Raw genomic sequence first — 19,227 nt, 5'->3', positions numbered from 1 at the left:
GACACACCGCCGCAGACCATGACGGACCCTCCACCTCCAAATCGATCCCGCTCCAGAGTACAGGCCTCAGTGTAACGCTCATTCCTTCGACGATAATCGCGAATCCGACCATCACCCCTGGTGAGACAAAACTGCGACTCATCAGTGAAGAGCACTTTTTGCCAGTCGTCTGGTCCAGCGATGGTGGGTTTGTGCCCATAGGCGACGTTGTTGCCAGTGATGTCTGGTGAGGACCTGCCTTACAACAGGACTACAAGCCCTCAGTCCAGCCTCTCTCAGCCTATTGCGGACAGTCTGAGCACTGATGGAGGGATTGTGCGTTCCTGGTGTAACTCGGGCAGTTGTTGTTGCCATTCTGTACCTGTTCCGTAGGTGTGATGTTCGGCTGTACCGATCCTGTGCAGGTGTTGTTACACGTGGTCTGCCACTGCGAGGACGATCAGCTGTCCGTCCTGTCTCCCTGTAGCGCTGTCTTAGGCGTCTCACAGTACAGACATTGCAATTTATTGCCCTGGCCACATCTGCAGTCCTCATGCCTCCTTGTAGCATGCCTAAGACACATTCACGCAGATGAGCAAGGACCCTGGGCCCCTTTCCTCTGGTGTTTTTCAGAGTCAGTAGAAAGGCCTCTTTAGTGTCCTAAGTTTTCATAACTGTGACCTTAACTGAACTACCGTCTGTAAGCTGTTAGTGTCTTAACGACCGTTCCACAGGTGCATGTTCATTAATTGTTTATGGTTCATTGAACAAGCATGGGAAACAGTGTTTAAACCCTTTACAATGAAGATTTGAAGTTATTTGGATTTTTACAAATTATCTTTGAAAGACAGGGTCATGAAAAAGGGACATTTCTTTTTTTGCTGAGTTTATATGAGAATCATAATGTTAAGATACCATAATCCAATTAGTAGCATATTACATGGGAAATTAATGCTTAGTGTATCATTTACAATGTTATAATGCATGTTACTGCTGATTTATATCCTTTGGTGGGCACATTTCACAATTTACTTTGCTCATCACATTCACAAATGGTGACTTTGATCACAGTTTTGAGGTTTAGGTTGCTTGATGTTCATAGCTAGCTAGCAGCACAAGCAAACGTTGTTGTGCAAATCTCTCTTCACCCACCATCAACACCAACAATCTCTACAATCCTCCTCCATGCCTCCATTTTCAAGCAAACATCTGCTCCTCACCTAATTGGTTAACCGCGGCTGTGGCTAAGTACAATTTGCATAAAGTAGAGCAGAGCTGACCTTTTTCTATCGCTCCGCTAGCAGGGTTGGCACTGCTCACCTTCCCACAATCCCATGCGCATTGCTCTGCGTGCTCCCGCTGAAAATGAATGGGAGCGGAACGTCGTCTGGCTGTAAGCGGTGGAAACCGTCAAATTGGGCACGCTCCGCTCGTCGCATGGCTCCAGCTCCGCTCCGCTGACAAACTCTGGTCAGAGTATAAAGAGTAGACTGCCCCTGGCGGATGAATGCGGAACAGTTTTCGACCATTTAATGCAAATAATCAGAGGCTAGACAAACCTTTTATTCTAAAGAATGTGTAAACAACATATACATTGGGAGAAAAAACTACAACAGGAAACACATTGAATAGTGGCAGATGTTTATTATTACCTAGTAGGAAATTGTATCTTCACAAATCAGTAAACTGTTAGTCAGTTTCTTTTGGAATGCATGCTTCACGCCATTTAACGAATTGAGGAAGTGAATAACAAATCCAACCAATCACCCCAGTTTCCTGAGGTGCTTGAAATACCTGAGCATAAGATTATATGGTCCAAGCGCCAAAGGTTTATGGCAGTAAACATTGATACATTCCTCAGTATAATAAATGCACATTCTTTGGAAATGACAGGCAACATCCCGCATAGATACCACACCACTGCATCAAATGGCCTTTGATCACAAATGATGCAATGGCACAACAAGCATAAACATGACACAAGGGTCACTTGTGTATGCACTAGCCTATATGTTTTTCTGTGGTTTCCATGTAACCCTGAGCACATAATAATATACTCAGTACTTTGCCTTTTAAGATACATCTAACCCATCTAACAACCAACAATCAAATCACAATGTGACATCACATCAATGGGGAGTCAAAATAGGTTGAGGTAAAACAGTTTTGCTCAAACACACATGGTTAAACTTTAGCTGTGCCATACAAGATACCAATGTAGCTGATGTAGTTATTGAGGTACAACATTTTGTTTACATTATATTCATTCAGTTTGGCACTCGCATTGCTTATTTCTACTAGTCCAGAACAGTGAAACAGTGTTATGATCTAAGCAATGTCCTCTGCAGAAATTAGTAATATTACTTTTCATCAGTCCACAGTGGAGAATTTGAGAGGTCGTAGAGAGTGATACATTGTGAAACAACTCTGATGTAATTGAATCATCCGAGGGCTCACTAACCAGAGATGAGCAAAATTACACGTGGGTGTGTGTCTCTTTTTTAATGGGAAGGGTATACGTGTAGCTCATCCGTGGCAATCAGCATTCATTCGCACTGCAACATTTTCTAAACCCGGCAAGTACAAATGTTCATTTAAAAAAACTTGACTCCTATTATACACAGATGTTCTATGTGCGCTATAGTCCCACATGACTGAATCAATGAACGTGTGCTTTCACCACAAAATCCTGAGTTAAAACATGTACCACTTAACTTAAACAGTGTGACTCGGAAAATAATGTATCCCATCACCCAATAACAACAATCTGGGATCGTCACATTAGTCATTGATAGTCTGAAATACCATGCTTGAGCCACGTACTGAGACGAGACAACCCCAATGTGTATAATGCTACTAACCCATGGTAACAATATTCTCCTAAATTCCCCCATCAACAACAAGTATAGAGGGAAAAATACAATACTAGAGGAATATTACAGGCCTATCATGGCGTATTATTATGTAGGGAAAAAATAATAGAGAACATCAGCAGGTGTGGTATTAGATATGTTGACACGGTATGAGTATATAATATCGTGTGTAATAACAACTCATATAGTCTCACATGTCAAAACATTTTAAGACTAGTTTTAAGGACACCAAGATTTTGTTTTATTCTTCATGATTAACTGGCATTTTAAAGCATTTTGTGCGGATTAGAGAAAAAGAGAGTTTTGCTGTTATGCCGAGACATTCAAAACTGGACCCGGGGGTCCTCTACCATTTTATTGTCATGCACTTTGATTTGGCACCGGAACACTCCCTTGTCTTTCACTGCACACATACAACTAATATAGAGAAACATTGCACCCCAATCCCATCCATATCCCCTTCCAAGCCTTTGAAAAAAATCTGAAGTATTCCCTGAGTTTTCAGATGTGTGATTCCTGAGAGACAAGCCTGAGTGGAGGTTATATATACACGTTTCGTTCACCACCTACACACAAAAGTATCGTGTAAATCAAAATATAAAAATATGGAACACATATTCATAAGATTAAACTGAATAGAATAGAATAATGTATCTCCTACATGATTAGTGCAGAGTGACATTGGTTTTGGCATAGATAAAAAAGAGAAGATTCACAACACAACATCGCTGGAAAGCTAATTGTGCGTAGCAGTAAATCATACAAGGCAAAGTAAAGAGAACAAAATAATTAAAAAGGTCATAAAATTTGTCCCGATATTTTTAGACCACAAAAGTTGTCTTATATCAAGATGAATGCACATCCTTTGCCATTGGTGGTATAGATCCAGCTATATGCCTCAACCCCAAATTAATGGAAAAGATAAGCACTGCAATTCCATTTTGGATTATGGCATAGCTGGATATAAAACTTGCCTGGGACATGGACTTACCTCAACAGAAGACCCCTTTGAGGTATTTGACAAACTTAGATTTTGGGTGTTACGTCCCTTTAAACTCAAACAGCATTGAACAAGATAAAGGCAGACATGAGTGGCTAAGATATCTGATGTCTGGTATGTAATGGAAAACCCGTCACAGTTAACCGGGTCCTAGATCTGTATTTGTTTGGCGTAACAATGACAATAGGAGTTGGAAAGACATCACAAACAGAGCCGGGACCAGGCTATCACAGAGTGACCTAAACCTGAATATGAGGAGAAGCTGCAGCGCAATTTAGATACAAATAAATAACAAGGACTATTTTAAAAAGGCTCCATAATAATTCTAAATATATATTAATTGGATGTTGGAGGTCTGTCTTTCAGCTTCTCCTGTAAAACGGGAGTACGGCTGAATGGCTTAGCTAGCTCTAAATGCACCTCCATGCAGGGCTGGGTCGACATTCATTAGTGCACGGTAGCAGAAATGATTCGCAACAAACGAAAACAAGCATTTCTTATTGGGCAAATTCTGGTATTCCCTCCCTGTTTCAGTCCGTTCTCTTCCGTTCTGGTGCCTTGTGACTACAACTGTGGTGTTCCTGTATAGTCCCCACAAGCTCCTTGGAGACAATGTCTTAAATAGGTACCTAGTAATTGACGACACTGAATAAAACATTTGTTGCTCCTACTTTAACGCCGGATGCTGCTGCTGCTGCTTTGACTGTCAAGTATAAACGAGACAAGTATGATTATGTAGGTTCCTGAATCAACCTCAATAATCCATTCAAATCTTGCATGTGATTTCTACATGGTAAATTACTTATGTTTGAAACATTTCATAGGTATTGGTGTGATTACTGGAGTCAGTGGCTCAATTCCAAATGCTGATGTATGTAGTCTAAGCAGAGGATGATCAAGTTGATTATACAGATGTAAGATCAGTTTGCTACTGCAGGAAAATAATCCTGCAGCAACAGGAAATGTGATTTATTATGTGGATTATAAATTAATGGACATTTTTTTTATAAGGGTTGATACATTTTTCTTTAGGGCAAATTAAGTGTGACATTTTCAAGTGGAAATTACAAACTTTAGAATCCTTGAATGCACTACAAGCTGCATTTCCTGCTGTGCTGGAAAATTCTCAGCAACAAAAGAGTGATCAAATTAAGATCCTACATCTGTAGGGTCTAAGTGTCTGGTTGTAATGTAGCAGCAGCAGATCAGACATGTACCACGAGGGAGAATGAGTACCTAAGAGACAGCATTGTGCCGGCCCAACATAAAGAAGTTACGCAACAACAACAACCAGAAGCTGGCCATAGAAGTCATACTATTTGGTTTGACATTCATTTGTCCCCAGGACATCTGGATGGTCACTTACAATATTGGCAGCCACCAATACATTGCCTCTAGCTATTACCCAATACCCTGTCGGTTCATATGTACCCACCCATTACCACCCATGAGACTAACATTCATTTGCAGAGGTGTAGTGTCACAACTCTTTCTTTGTCGGATATAGTGGGGTGTAACAATCAGGAAAGTCAAGAAGTTGTAAGGCAGCAAAAGTGTTTAGCTATCTACTTGACACTGTGATTTTAAGCTTCCTGGTGAGTTTGGTATAGTAGCATGCCAGTGTGATTGGCATGGTTTCTCATTATCTGCTCTGTAAAAATTAAACAACTTTCTATTCTATAAAGACATCAAAGTAATATGTGATGTGCCATTACAAGTTTAAACCCCTCATTAGTGGTTCCATACATTTTTACAAATATTTCCTGAGTGCTATAATAATACAGCTGTATTTGTGAGTGTTACACCAAAAAAATATTAACTTCAGTACATTCTTTCTTCATGATCGTTTTGTTTACAAAAACCTGAGGTAGTTCCAAAAGCATCTTATATAGTTGAAAGGAAACTTAGCGGCCATCTTTCCAGTAAAGCAGTTTGATTGGCTTCTGTGCTTCCCCCAGCTTCCTTCCTGCGTCTCCTCGTTCAATCAGAGCTCACGGGGGACGGGGGCGAGTGGCCGTGTTCCTCCTCGTCTCCTTTCAAGGAGGAGGGCTTTCCCTGAGAACGTGGCGAGGACTGCTGTGCTTTGATTGGGCAGTTGGCGACCATGTGGGCAATGCTCTGGCAGAAATGGCACTTCTTAGGCTGGGGTGGCAACTTGCACTCCTTGGCATGGTGGTCCAGGCCTCCACAGTTGTAGCACCTAAAAAACAAGACGCCGTGTTTGACATTGAAGACACTGCACAGAATCACTGATCTGCAAATCTTGCATCTCAAATAACTACTCATTATGTGACGGTCAGCAATTCTGAACCTCGCCTTGCTCAAACTGATCCCAAGCTGATAAATGTAGGACTGGGCCATATGTATCAAGCGTTGCAGATCAGGGGTGCTGATTTAGGATCAGCTTAGCATTTATATCACAATGAATATGAATTGTATGGACAGTGAGTGAGGACCTGATCCTACAGATGTAGGATCTTCATTTGAGCACCCTGTTACAGGAGAACCTTCCTGCAATGTAAAAAAAAATGTATTGTGTATTTGAGGTTTGAAAAGGCTTCTGAAGTTTGTCATTTCCAGTTTGAAATTTCAGACTTTGATTTTCCCTTAAGAAAAATGTATATCAACACCTTCAAAAATGTCCAGTAATTGTAATCCAACTTTAACTAGGCAAGTCAGTTGAGAACAAATTCTTATTTACAATGACAGCCTACCACAGACAACGCTGGGACAATTGTGCGCCACCCTTTGGGATTCCCAATCATGGCCAGATGTGATACAGACTGAATTTGAACCAGGGACTGTAGCGACACCACTTGTACTGAGATGTAGTGCCTTAGACCGCTGCGCCACTCGGGAGCCCTTGCTGCAGGATTATTTTCCTGCTTAAGCACACTGGTTCAAATTAAGATCCTACATTTGATAGGAGCGTTGGGCCAGTAACCGAAGGGTTAGTGGATCAAGGTAAAAATCTGTCGTTCTGCCCCTGTGCATGGCAGTTAACCCCCCCCCCGCACCTCTCTGAGTCAGAGGGGTTGAGTTAAATGCGTTAGACACATTTCAGTTGAATGCATTCAGTTGTACCTGACTAGGCATCCCTCCTTTCCCTACATATGTCCCCTGATCTTGTATTGAGTGGGATGCGCTGTCACCTGCAATCCACAAGAGGGCAGCATATGCCAGTTAGGCCAGTGCTGCAGCAGCCAAATAAGAACTCTGGCCAGTACCATGCAGTGGCTTATTTATTTATTGTATTTATTTAACCTTTATTTAACTACGCAAGTCAGTTAAGAACAAATTCTTATTTACAATGACGGCCTACCCCGGCCAAACCCTAACGACACTGGGCCAATTGTGCACCGCTCTATGGGACTCCCAATCATGATACAGCCTGGAATCGGACCAGGGTCTGTAGTGACGCCTCTAGCACTGCCTATGACCATCCTTTTCATGTGAACAGGGTTAAAAGTGGGTTAAAAAGTGCAAATGATCTTTGTTCTACCCCATGTGCAAATGTAAATTGAACATAACAGCATGCAACTCTTTTCTACAGGACGTACGCTATTTATAAAAGCATGTTCTGTCTGTATGTTTCAGTAGGCTATTTGTTACTTTGAATGGTCTCATCTACAAATGAACAAATGAATCACCCTTTTCATTCTTTGTCCACAGTACTTTGCTGCAATGAGGTCTTTTTAGCTACATCAATTATATTCATTCGCCATAGAACATACACAGAGTATCACAGTCCACGCAGAAGGGTTAGGGTCAATGGTAGCCTTAAGAGTAGCCTTCCTTTGATAGCTGGTTTAAACAGGACCTATAGAATAGCCACGCGTCCAGGGGCGGCTGACAGATGGGCAGTGGCATTGGGGCTGTCACCGCTGCTTGTGCCACTGAGGAGCTATTAAGGACCCCCTTCCTCCAATGATGTAGATGAGGCTTGGTCAGGGGAGGCTCAAGGAGGTCAGTTGCTTCTTTGTACCACTGGCCGTTGGGTTGGTGTCATGGCCCAACTGTCTCAACATCGATTATGGAGCGCGTGCCGGAAAAGGGAAGTGGTCCTTTGTCTAAAAAGCCACAGCAATGATCTCCCAACTCTGACCCCCGCAGTCCTCTCTAACCCCCGCAACCCTAACCCCCTATATTTTAGCCATACGCGGCTGCCATGGTTACCGTGACCTCTAACCCCCTCTCGGGCGCCTACATCTGTTATCAATTAAATGGACAGGGTTTTTCTTCCCTCCCTGCATCATATATACCTACTAAATGCGTCAGCATGCTTCAGTTCGGCTGGCAACTAGCCGAAGTCGGCTTGGCGAACCGAACACGTGTGCTCGCATACTACCTTGAAATACCTTCACTTAAAAAAAATGTCATGGCAATAGAACTGTTTGTCCATTTTGAGTCACCGTAGTCAGTACACTTACTCAAAATAGTCCATATTAATCTAAGATAACGCAAGAAATCTGTCATTGATTTTGACATTTTTGCAGAGGAGATCTTAGTTGTGCAATTTTACATCCAACTAAGATGTTTGGTACAGTATTTCTCAATAAAATAAAAAAGTGCATGAAAACGAGTCGTCTCTTGTTCAATGACAACAAAGGCTTTACTGAGGAATCCTTACTGTTGACCAATCGCCGATGAAGGGGCTTAGACTTCGGCTACTGACTTCAGATTGTCTCAAGAAAACATTTCGTACAACCGAAAAAACCCTTACCGAAGTCCAAAATGAACAAAAACGTCACGAAATGTCGTCGTAATATATGCACGAACTCTTCCGAACTGTTTCGGCTCGGAAGCCTTACGATGGAATCAGAAAATAAATTGTGGCTGATTTTGGCCATATTTTAAGAAATATGGAGAGTCCAGATAACACTGGTGAAATGAGTGCCAGGGTCCTCTGTTTCTAATCCCATGCAAACACCGCCACCTAATAAAGAATATTAACAAAAATAATTTAGAATCTTAGACCTATGTACTGGCTACTCTTCAAGACATAAAACAGTTTGTCTTATTCTCCATTGAAAATGTTGGAGTTGGCCCCATATGATTCCTCTTATAAGGACTAGCATAGTCTTGGGAGAGTGAATCGTGCGCCACAGGCCTCCTGGGACTCTTTGAGGCCGTAACAATCTCCATTCTCACCCTGACTATACTCTGGGCCTAATCACAACTGGCAGGGGGCCACATTGATACCCCTCTCTAACCCATCACAATATCCACAACGGACAAAGGACCCACAATGTTGGCCCGCCTCTCACTTTTACTTTATGGTGAGAAAAAGTGAAGGGATTTGTGCATTTTAAATGGATACATTATGAAACTTAGAAACTTTTTTATGCAAAAGTTTCCATTCCCCACTACTTGCATAATGCATTCCATTTAAAATGCACAAATCCCTTCACTTTTTCTCATCGTAAAGTAAAAGTGAGAGGCGGGCCAACATTGTTGGTCCTTTGTCCGTTGTGGATATTGTGATGGGTTAGAGAGGGGTATCAATGTGGTGTCCTGTCAGTTGTGATTAGGCCCAGAATATAATCAGGGTGAGAATGGAGATTGTTCTACCTAGAACCATTAAGGGTTATTTTACAGGGACAAGCCCAAACAACTCGTATTTTTGTAAATTGGTCTTATAACATTATTTCAACACCAAACACTTGCCAACTTAAATAAAGCTTTTTTTTTGTAAATAAAAACACCTTGAATTAAATGTGTAATATTTGACTAGTTCTAAACTGTAATGACAGGATAATTATAATCCACATCTATAGAGATTCAGAAACATTCATGTTGCCAGTTCAGGTTACCACCACAAAAACACATTCTGTAGAAGAGGTTGGGAAAAGGTTTTCCAAGAGAGAACCACTGCGTGTAACTCCACAAGGGACGTCCAGAATTAAACAGCTATTGATCCAGGTCACACGTCAAGCCTGCCTGTGTGACCCTAACCACGGCCAGGGGTCAAGGAAAAGAAGAAGAGGCCGGAACGGGATAAAACTGAAACACCATTTTGAATCATATCCAAAATGGATGGACCATTGCAGATGTGAGATCCAACCACAATAAAGAAAATACTTTGGGCCACCATCTTTTGAGAATGTTAGAACCCTACTATGGTACACATAGATGTGGTATGTGTGTAAGATTAATATATACATGGTTGCTTATCTGATCATATTTTTCTGTTTCAGTGTGTACAGTTTAGTGTATACCTTACCCCCATTTGATGTACAGACAGAGTGTGCATACAAGGCAGGCACTCACCTATCTCCTTTGGAGCGGCGTTTCTGGATGCTCTTGCCTGTGGGTCTCCTCTCGCTGCCCACACAGTGTGTGCCCTCCGGCCCAGTGACTCTCTGGGACTCCAGGCCTTTGGCTGACTTCTTGAAGGTGAACTCGACTGCCTCGCCCTCCTTCAAGCTGCGGAAGCCCTCCATGTGAAGCTTACTCTGGATGGGAGAGAAAGACAGGAGAAAGAACCGTCAGAATAGTGTTAGCAGTTTCACCTTCATTCCTGTGCCCCTTCCTTTCCAAATGAATCTCAGAGTAGGAGTGCTAATCTAGGATCAGCTCCCCCTGCCCAATAATTCTATTCATTATGATCTAAAAGGAAAAAACAATCCTTTATTAGCAGTCCTACTTTGAGACTCTTGTGAACACGGCCCTGTAACCTTTTAGAGGCCATATCAAATATCACATTTTGAACACTTTCCAGGGGGCATTTCAAACATATCTTGGAGGATTTGTTTAGTCGTTACACATTCTTACGAACAGATCTTAAGAACTGAAGTCTTGCTGCGTGATATGTTCCAAATCAACAGTGACGCAATCACAAAAACCTTACAGCATCAGCTAACAAATCAACTAATAGTCAACCAAGGGAGAACACTATGCTATCTTCAACCTTTTCGGACAGAGATAGGAGCTATCAGGTATCTGTCCTAAGTCTCCTGACTGTTGATCATTCTGTCTCACCTCATAAATAAACTACAAAGCCTCTTATTGTCGGACAGACTATTTGTCTCCCCCCCCCCCCCCCACTAGCCTGCATTGGTCTGTTGCCCAACACTGGCCACAGTGGCCTGTGAGTCTCCTGTGTTTGAGTGGTAAACCTGATGTGATAACCTTCACCCATCCCCCTCTGCCAAAGGACCTGCATTCCGCACAACTACGTCCCCTACCCCCAACCTCTCTTCCCAACTACATCACAAAGGACCACTAACACACTAACCACCACTGCAGGATTCTTGCTGGGAAGGATAGGGTTGGGGGTGGGGTGGGTCAGGGAGACATTCCTTGGATGGTTGTTTGGCAGAGAGATACACAGATAAGTTGAGAATTAACACATTCTCACTCCAAATGATAGGTACCTGCATGCTTTGATTCAATAATTGATCGATTGTTTCACTAAAATGTGACACATTTAGAATGGAATCAATACACTCAAAGCTCAAGAGTAAGGACACAATCAGCACCATGATCCTAAGATTAACGCTAAAGACTATGCTAACATCAAACCAGGTTTCGTGTACCTGCAGACAACAGAGAACGTTTTAAACGTTATGAAGTGGAAAACTGAAATAGTCCCATTCTGTTTCATTGGTGACAAATTAATACGACCCAGTACTTTAGCTACAGTATCCTACAATTTTTTTCCAGATCCCATTCTGCTGCCTTCACCTCAGTTGACCCAGGCAGCTCTGTTCCGCAGAGAGAGGTTCAGCCATGAGATAAAAACAGCCTTGGAGAAGGGGAAAATTAGGGAGGGAGTGATGAAGAAATGGAGGGAGGAAAGGGGAGGCTATGAAAAAGGGGAACGTGCTGTGCATTAAGGGGTCATGCCAGAGGCAGCCTGGGTAAAACAAGAACCCTCCAAAATAGCTTTTGGATTGGTGGTATGGTATATCTGCAACCGGGCAGCAGGCATCGTTGATTTTGATATGATTAGCAATGAAGTTTCAACTAACCTTTGAGAACTTCACCATTATAGGGTGATCAATATTGTGCTGCAAACAGAATTCCACAATTGTAGAGCCAAAAACCCAATTATTTCTCTCATGCTCAGGTCGGCGTCAGGACCAGACTGACGGCTATGCCGCCTCATTTTGGTATTTCCTAGGCACCAAGTGCCATTTGTCTCGGTTCCTGGACCCAATTTAGGAGCGGAAAGACATCAGCCATGCTCACCACAGAGGGTTTCCTCTCCTGAAATGTCAATGGCTGCCTTTGTCAGACTGGGACGATCTTATATCATTTGAGGAAATCTTAAGGATATATTTAAAGACCAGGGGGTGGGATTCCCAGACCCAGAATGAGCCTAGTCCTGGACTAAAAAAGCAAGCTCAATCAATTGAAGATGCTTTTAAGTCCAGGACTAGGATTCATCTGTGAATGGGAAACTGACACTATCTGATTTATCCTTCTTTGACAGCCTTCTCTGCATATTGCTTCAAATAGCAACAACACTGTGTGTGTGTAACTGTGCAGTTGCATTGATGGGAAGCTTTAAACAGTTACAATTAGGCTAGCTTGAAAAGAAAAGCATAAAAAATGATGTGCCATAGATTGTATTTTAACCAGGACACTAATTCAGATACAAGCCACATGGCCTACAAAGAACTGCATCTATTGTGTAATGAAAACTAGCAATGCAATAGAATCTAGCATTACATTAAAGTGAACCGTTCCTTAATACTCTAATGGTCACTGATGATCATCGGCTGTGAAGTTACAAGCAGATCTGGGACACACGATGGGTCATCCATAACTCCATTTGGGTGACAAAAGTGCAGAGTTAAAAAGCTGCTTCACTGAACATTGGCCCCAGTGACCGTTAACTCACTTCCCCTCACACGTGTGACCTCCCCCGCTCCAGGTCCATCCATATCCACCCCCAACACAGAGAACATACCATGTGGAAAGAGAAAGGAGACTCCTAGTATGGCCTTAAACCCTACCAACCTGGTGAAGTGCATTGGAGGGCGATATGAAGCTCTACTGTAGGCTATTTCCATACTAGCTTGAAGAAAACAGAGTGGGGTAGATGAATGAAGACATACGAGGAGGAGAGAGAAAGAGGACAATGGGAAGGGATTGCTGCTAGGACAAAGTGGGGCTGAGGGGCTCGGTCACGGCCGAGAGGAGCATGCTTCATTGGGATGCGTGGTCCTATTGTTCACCTGCACACAATGGCCAGAAGGCCCCAGGAGTTCATGTTCTCTTCCTGACATGCAGCGACTTATTTCGGGGCCAAAGCCCCATTGCCATAATGCACCGTAGCCATAACGCCCATCCGTCCATCATGGATGAACATTGAACACACGTGATCTCGCCTTCCTAACAATGGCTAGCAGGGTTGGGGTCACTTCCATTTCAATTCAAAAAGTAAACTGTAATTCTAATTATGAATTTTTCAAGCATTGAGGAAAATTGGAATTGGAATTTCAGTTTGCTTCCTGAATTCAAATGAAATGTAACTGACCCGAACCCTGATGGCTAGGGGAGGAAATCAGTGGAGAAGTCACTATGTAAGATGTCAAAAGACAGGGTTCAGGAGGACACTGTCCCAGTTACATTGTTAACAGATATTGTTCACTTGTTCAAACATGCTTTAAAAGGCTTGGAATCTAGAGTGGCGGCACTAGAAGAGGGATGTCTGCATTCTGGGAAGAATGAAATAAGTATTTAGTCATACAAATTACTTATTGAGAAATAGATTAATATTAAAGAAAGGTTGTCAGGAAAAAATCATTCATTTGGAGTGTGATTGTAGTCCTGGCCATTTCAACAGATCAAAAGTTCAAATAGCTGAAATAAATGGTCTAAAAAATAAATGGTCTAAAAAGCAGCGGTTCTGAAAAGGAGGAAAGAGTTATAATTACATGTAATGGCTGAGATACACAAATTGCGTTTGCTGGCCAAGAGTACTTAGCACTTCTGAATGTAATTTGGGAAGCGAACGTGCACTGATTTTACATGTAGAATCGGAGGAAAAACATTGTCAGTCAGAAGTCTACAGCTGGCGGTTCCTAAAACACTGCGTGCTGTCGGTAGACAAAAGCTAGATCCACCTTCGACGCAATGTGTGCGAGCCTTAAGGGCTCTAGACAGTCTAAACAAACAGAACTGGCGGAGAACCGTTTGCATCACTTTCTAAAAATGTGTCCGCACAAATGTATATACAGTCCATTCAGAAAGTATTCAGAACCCTTGACTTTTACGACATTTGTTACATTACAACCTTATTCTAAAACAGATTTAATACTTTTTTCTCTCTCATAAATCTACACACAGTACCCCATAATGACAAAGTGAAAACTGGTTTTTAGAAATGTTTGTAAATGTTACTCAGTACCTTGTTGAATCACATTTGGCAGTGATTACAGCCTTAAGCCTTCTTGGGTACGACGCTACACGCTTGGCACACCTGTATTTGGGGAGTTTCTCCCATTCTTCTCTGCAGATCCTCTCAAGCTCTGTCAGGTTGGATGGGGAGTGTCGCTGCACAGCTATGTTCAGGACTCTCCGGAGATTTTTGATCAGGTTCAAGTCCAGGCTCTGGATGGGCCAATCAAGGACATTCAGAAACTTGTCCCGAAGCCACTCCTGCATTGTCATGGCTGTGTGCTTAGGGACGTTGTCCTGTTGGAAGGTGAACCTTCGCCCCAGCCTGGGGGCCTGAGCACTCAGGAGCAGGTTTTCATCTTTTTGGGATGGTGCCAGGTTTCCTCGAGACGTGACACTTGGCATTCAGGCCAAAGAGTACAATATTGGTTTCATCAGACCACAGCATCTTGTTTCTCCTGGTCTGAGAGTCTTTAGGTGCCTTTTGGCAAATTCCAAGCGGGCTGTCATGTGCCTTTTACTGAGGAGTGGCTTCGGTCTGGCCACTCTACTATAAAGGCCTGATTGGTGGAATGCTGCAGAGATGGTTGTCCTTCTGGAAGGTTATCCCATCTCCACAGAGGAACTCTGGAGCCCTGTCAGAGTGACCATCAGGTTCTTGGTCATCTCCTTGACCAAGGCCCTTCTCCACCGATTGCTCAGTTTGGCTGGGCGGCCAGCTCTAGGAAGAGTCTTGGTGGTTCCAAACTTCTTCCATTTAAGAATGAATTTTTTTGTTACCCTTCCCCAGATCTGAGTCTCAACACAATCCTGTCTCAGAGCTCTATGTACAATTTATTTGACCTCAGGGCTTGGTTTTTGCTCTAACGTGCACTGTCAACTGTGGGACCTTATATAGACAGGTGTGTGCCTATTAAAATCATGTCCAATCAATTGAATTTACCACAGGTGGACTCCAATCAAGTTGTGGAAACATCTCAAGGATGATCAATGGAAACAGGATGCACCTGAGCTCAATTTCGATTCTCATAGCAAAGGGTCTGAATACTTATGTAAATATAGTATTTCTGTTTTAAAAAAAGTAAGAAGTCTACAGCTGGCGGTTCCTATATAAATTTTAGTATATTTGCACACAAAAAAAATCTAAAAACATGAATACATTTGTATTTAAAAATATTTTAAAAATATAAATGAGCAAACATTTCTAAAAACCTGTCTTTGCTTTGTCTTTATTGGGTATTGTGTGTAGATTGATGAGGAAAATGTTTTATTAAATCAATATTAGAACAAGGCTGTAAATAACAAAATGTGGAAAAAGTCAAGGGGTGTGAATACTTTCCGAATGCACTGTATAGTGTAGAGAATCATTGTACCATCTAAACCGTGAAATGTGAAATATATTTTCCATGACCCAAAATATTGTATTTTCAGCTGTTTGAAGCTGGTGTACAAAACTGAAAGTAAATGACGCAAAAACATGGGAAGAATAGAAATAGTGCACATAGAACTGATCTACTGCTTCTTAGACTTGCTTTTAATGAGAATGACAGATCTTTATCTCACACTTCTATGTGAATTTGGTCAGGTTAAATGTTAAACCCAGCCATGTAAGGCAAAGGTGTGTCCAGGCCGACCCATTGGGGAGCCAGGCTCACCCAATCGAGCAAATATCTCTACTTGGCAGTGTGCCAAACCCGACATTATTTGTCTTTTTACCTAAACATGCAAACACCATCAGATATAATTCATAGCAAGCAGTGCACTAGAATGATATTCAGATGAACTGGAATGACATTCACTCTCATGGAATTGGTCGCCAAAATTAACTAACTGAAAGCCACAAGTATGAATGCATTGAGGCATATGTCACTGTGCTTCTATTGCTATATGCACTATGCCACTGCCTTCTTCATTTGTTCATTTAGCAAACAGGACAGCTCATAATACAGTGCCTTTATCAGTCAATAGGCTCCCGAGTGACGCAGCGTTCTAAGGCACTGCATCTCAGAAAGGTAGGGGTTAAAATTATGAATTGTGAATAATGATGAGTGAGAAAGTTACAGAGGGTCAAAGATCATAAACCTCAAGACATGATAACCTCTCACTATTACCAATAACAGGGGAGGTTAGAATGTCTTGGGGGTATGATCTTTGACCCTCTGAATCACAACAAAACGAACTGCAAATGCATCCAACAAGTTTGTAGAGTCACACGCTTGATGTAGTCATTGGGTGCTAGGGATATGGGGCCAAATACTAATCTTTTGACTACATTATTTATAAGAATCTTTAGGGGTGTCAATTATTTTGACTTGTTAAAGTAAACTTTTTTAAAACCTTTATTTAACTAGGCAAGTTAGTTAAGACCAAATGCTTATTTACAATGGCGGCCTAAACCTGCCAAACCCAGACGATGCTGGGCCAATTGTGTGCTGCCTATGGACTCCCAATCACAGCCAGTTGTAATACAGCCTGGATTTCTACCAGGGTGTCTGTAGTGTCTTAGACTGCTGTGCCACTCAGCTTAGCTCTTTCCTTGTTTTTCCTCACACATTAATAACCCTTGGGTAGAAAACAGGAGAAATGGTTGCAAAACCTTCAATATTTTATTAGGCAAGTCAGTTAAGAACAAGTTCTTGGCAACTCGGGGATTCGATCTAGCAACCATTTGGTTACTGGCCCAATGAGCTAACCACTGTGCTACCTGCCATCACCCAAACCAATTTGGTCAATAACAAATAATATATATTTCTCTGAACAATGGTATTAGAATAAAATAACATACTTTCCGTTTTATTTTTTTTGCATACAATATAGCTCAGTATTTGAATTATTTATTTTATGCAGTCATTATTGCTCATTTTCATCAAGGGTGTCCGTGATTTTGGACGCCACTGTACATGACCACGAGGTCACATGGTAAGCCAGCAACGCATGCTCGTTTGAGAAGGAAAACTGCCTGAATATGTTATTCTGTGTCAAGGTATAGTGGACCACCATTCACCACATATTTGGTGTGAGAAGTAGACGGTAAATCAGTTCATTTGAAAACCAAGGCGCCCCTCTTACCTGATGGACGAACACATCGACCGGAGACTCGAGCGGGACCCCCTCTCGGTTGGTCATGGACAAAAACCCAAAGCCCATGCGCACGTTGAACCATTTACATACGCCGACACCGTGGAAAGATTCCGAGTCCTCCTCTGTGCTTGGTCCTTCATCCTCTTCGGTCTTGCAGACTCCTGTAATTTCGAACAATATGTTTTAAAAAATTAGTTTGACTATTTACCAGAACACAAGAAAGGAGTGTGCGCGTAAAATTGCCATTCAGCTTGGTTCTTTCCTTGCGCATCCATAACCCTTAGGTAGAAAACGGGGAGAAATCGTTGCAAAACCGATCGATATGTTACGATTTCATTTGATCAGTAACCAATCATATCCATAGGCCTAAATATAGACCTATCTACAAATAATTTCAATACATAAACAACAATATTGTATGGGTCCATAATGACAATTATCTATAGGTCTAACTCTGGCTAGAATTATTTGTTATTCTCCCATCTTATATTTCAATCTTTCACACTTAGGATCTATATATTTCACACTCATAGTGAGTATATATTAAGTGTACTTGTATGTGAAGAAACAACACAGGCCAACACGAAACGAATTACGAAACCTAATATATCACTTAAATGGCTAGTCTATGTTGAACTGAATCTTATGGACCTCTTGTTAGCTGCGTTTGTGCGACAGAAAAAAAGTTACTTGTAAAAATAAAACAAATGAATTTTAATTTACAAGACTACATTTGTAAATTCGTCTACAAAAATAAACATTTACATTTATCAAGTGCCTACTTTGTCAACAACACAATAACTTGAGTTAGTCCATGGCGAACAAAATAAAGCATGTTTTGGTATTGACTAGGCAATTTAAAAAGGAACATAGTTCCATACTGTACACAATTGTACATTCGTAAGCTGAAATTCATTCTATATCTCTTTAGAGACAGAGACTACACTAAACACAATATATCGTTAGATTTGTACTCAACCTGGGAATTCCTGGTTAGAGACAGAACCCATCTTGCCAATTCACGCCTTGAGTCAAAGGAAGCACCCAAGTTAATATAGGATATCCTTTTCCCCTTCCGAGCAGCGTAATGCCCACGGTTTCTCACATTCATGCCAAATGCGCTGTAAAGCAAAAGCTCAACTTCGGGGGGAAAGTGGGAGGGCGAAATAAACAAAAGGGTCTGGCAACGTATTGCCCCAAACAATGAGGGGTGGGGGTCACAGGGAAGAATTTGTGGAAGAATTACCCAAGATCTAAAAGACAATGCAAGGTAAGCCAGCCCCCCAAACCTCTTCATCTATGACCATCAGAGAGACTCCTTAGCTTTATAGCTCAATCCAAATAACCAATCAAAGTGTTTTAGTCCAAATTATTGGCCTACCTTCTGCCATGTTCAGTCCCGCTTGTCTTTAGTCTATATCAGTCCCTGTCCCCCCCTATGTTTTTGCCTGGACTTCTCGGGCCCCGCTCTGCGTTGGATCACGTCTTTATTCCTCCCCTGGTCAGTTTTCACACTTGGTCAATATAGAAAGGACCAGGGAGCATCTTCCTACCACCAACCAACCCCAACCCTCTCAGTCATGTCCACGTGATTCCCAATTAGCCTACATGATTAATTGCACGTTCCTGATCTTGGAGGGCCCCACATATGTTGAGTGACCAATCACAATTCAGAGAGACCACCGCACAGTTGCTTATGCAGAGAGACCAACTGCTTATCAAGGCGCTAGCCCTGAGCCCCCCATGTAGGATATCATTTTCCCCTTTCGAGCAGCGTAATGCCCACGGTTTCCCACATTCATGCCAAATGCGCTGTAAAGCAAAAGCTCAACTTCGGGGGGAAAGTGGGAGGGCGAAATTAACAAAAGGGTCTGGCAACTTATTGCCCCAAACAATGAGGGGTGGGGGTCACAGGGAAGAATTTGTAGAATAATTACCCAAGAT

General features: G+C 42.1%; 1 protein-coding gene across 2 annotated transcripts; it reads right to left on the bottom strand.

Moving 5' to 3' along the window:
• Nucleotides 1-1,604: 1,604 nt before the first annotated feature.
• Nucleotides 1,605-18,981, bottom strand: LOC110489224 (protein lin-28 homolog A-like). 2 transcript variants are annotated; one of them, XM_036947871.1, is made up of 4 exons: nt 18,665-18,981; nt 17,272-17,444; nt 10,123-10,307; nt 1,605-6,052 (listed from the first exon to the last, which is right to left on the bottom strand). In XM_036947871.1, the coding sequence occupies exons 1-4, from the start codon at nt 18,672-18,674 to the stop codon at nt 5,833-5,835; spliced, it is 588 nt and encodes a 195-aa protein (XP_036803766.1). In that variant the 5' UTR covers nt 18,675-18,981; the 3' UTR covers nt 1,605-5,832. The 2 variants fall into 2 exon arrangements, with proteins under 2 accessions (XP_036803766.1, XP_021417535.2); XM_021561860.2 differs by lacking the exon at nt 18,665-18,981 and adding an exon at nt 18,263-18,505.
• Between the last annotated feature and the right edge of the window lie 246 nt (nt 18,982-19,227).

The sequence above is a fragment of the Oncorhynchus mykiss genome, chromosome 2 (genome assembly GCF_013265735.2).
Source record: "Oncorhynchus mykiss isolate Arlee chromosome 2, USDA_OmykA_1.1, whole genome shotgun sequence".
Classification (NCBI taxonomy): Eukaryota; Metazoa; Chordata; class Actinopteri; order Salmoniformes; family Salmonidae; genus Oncorhynchus; species Oncorhynchus mykiss.
Note: the sequence above shows the minus strand (reverse complement) of the source record. Positions and strands in the feature narration are given on the sequence as shown.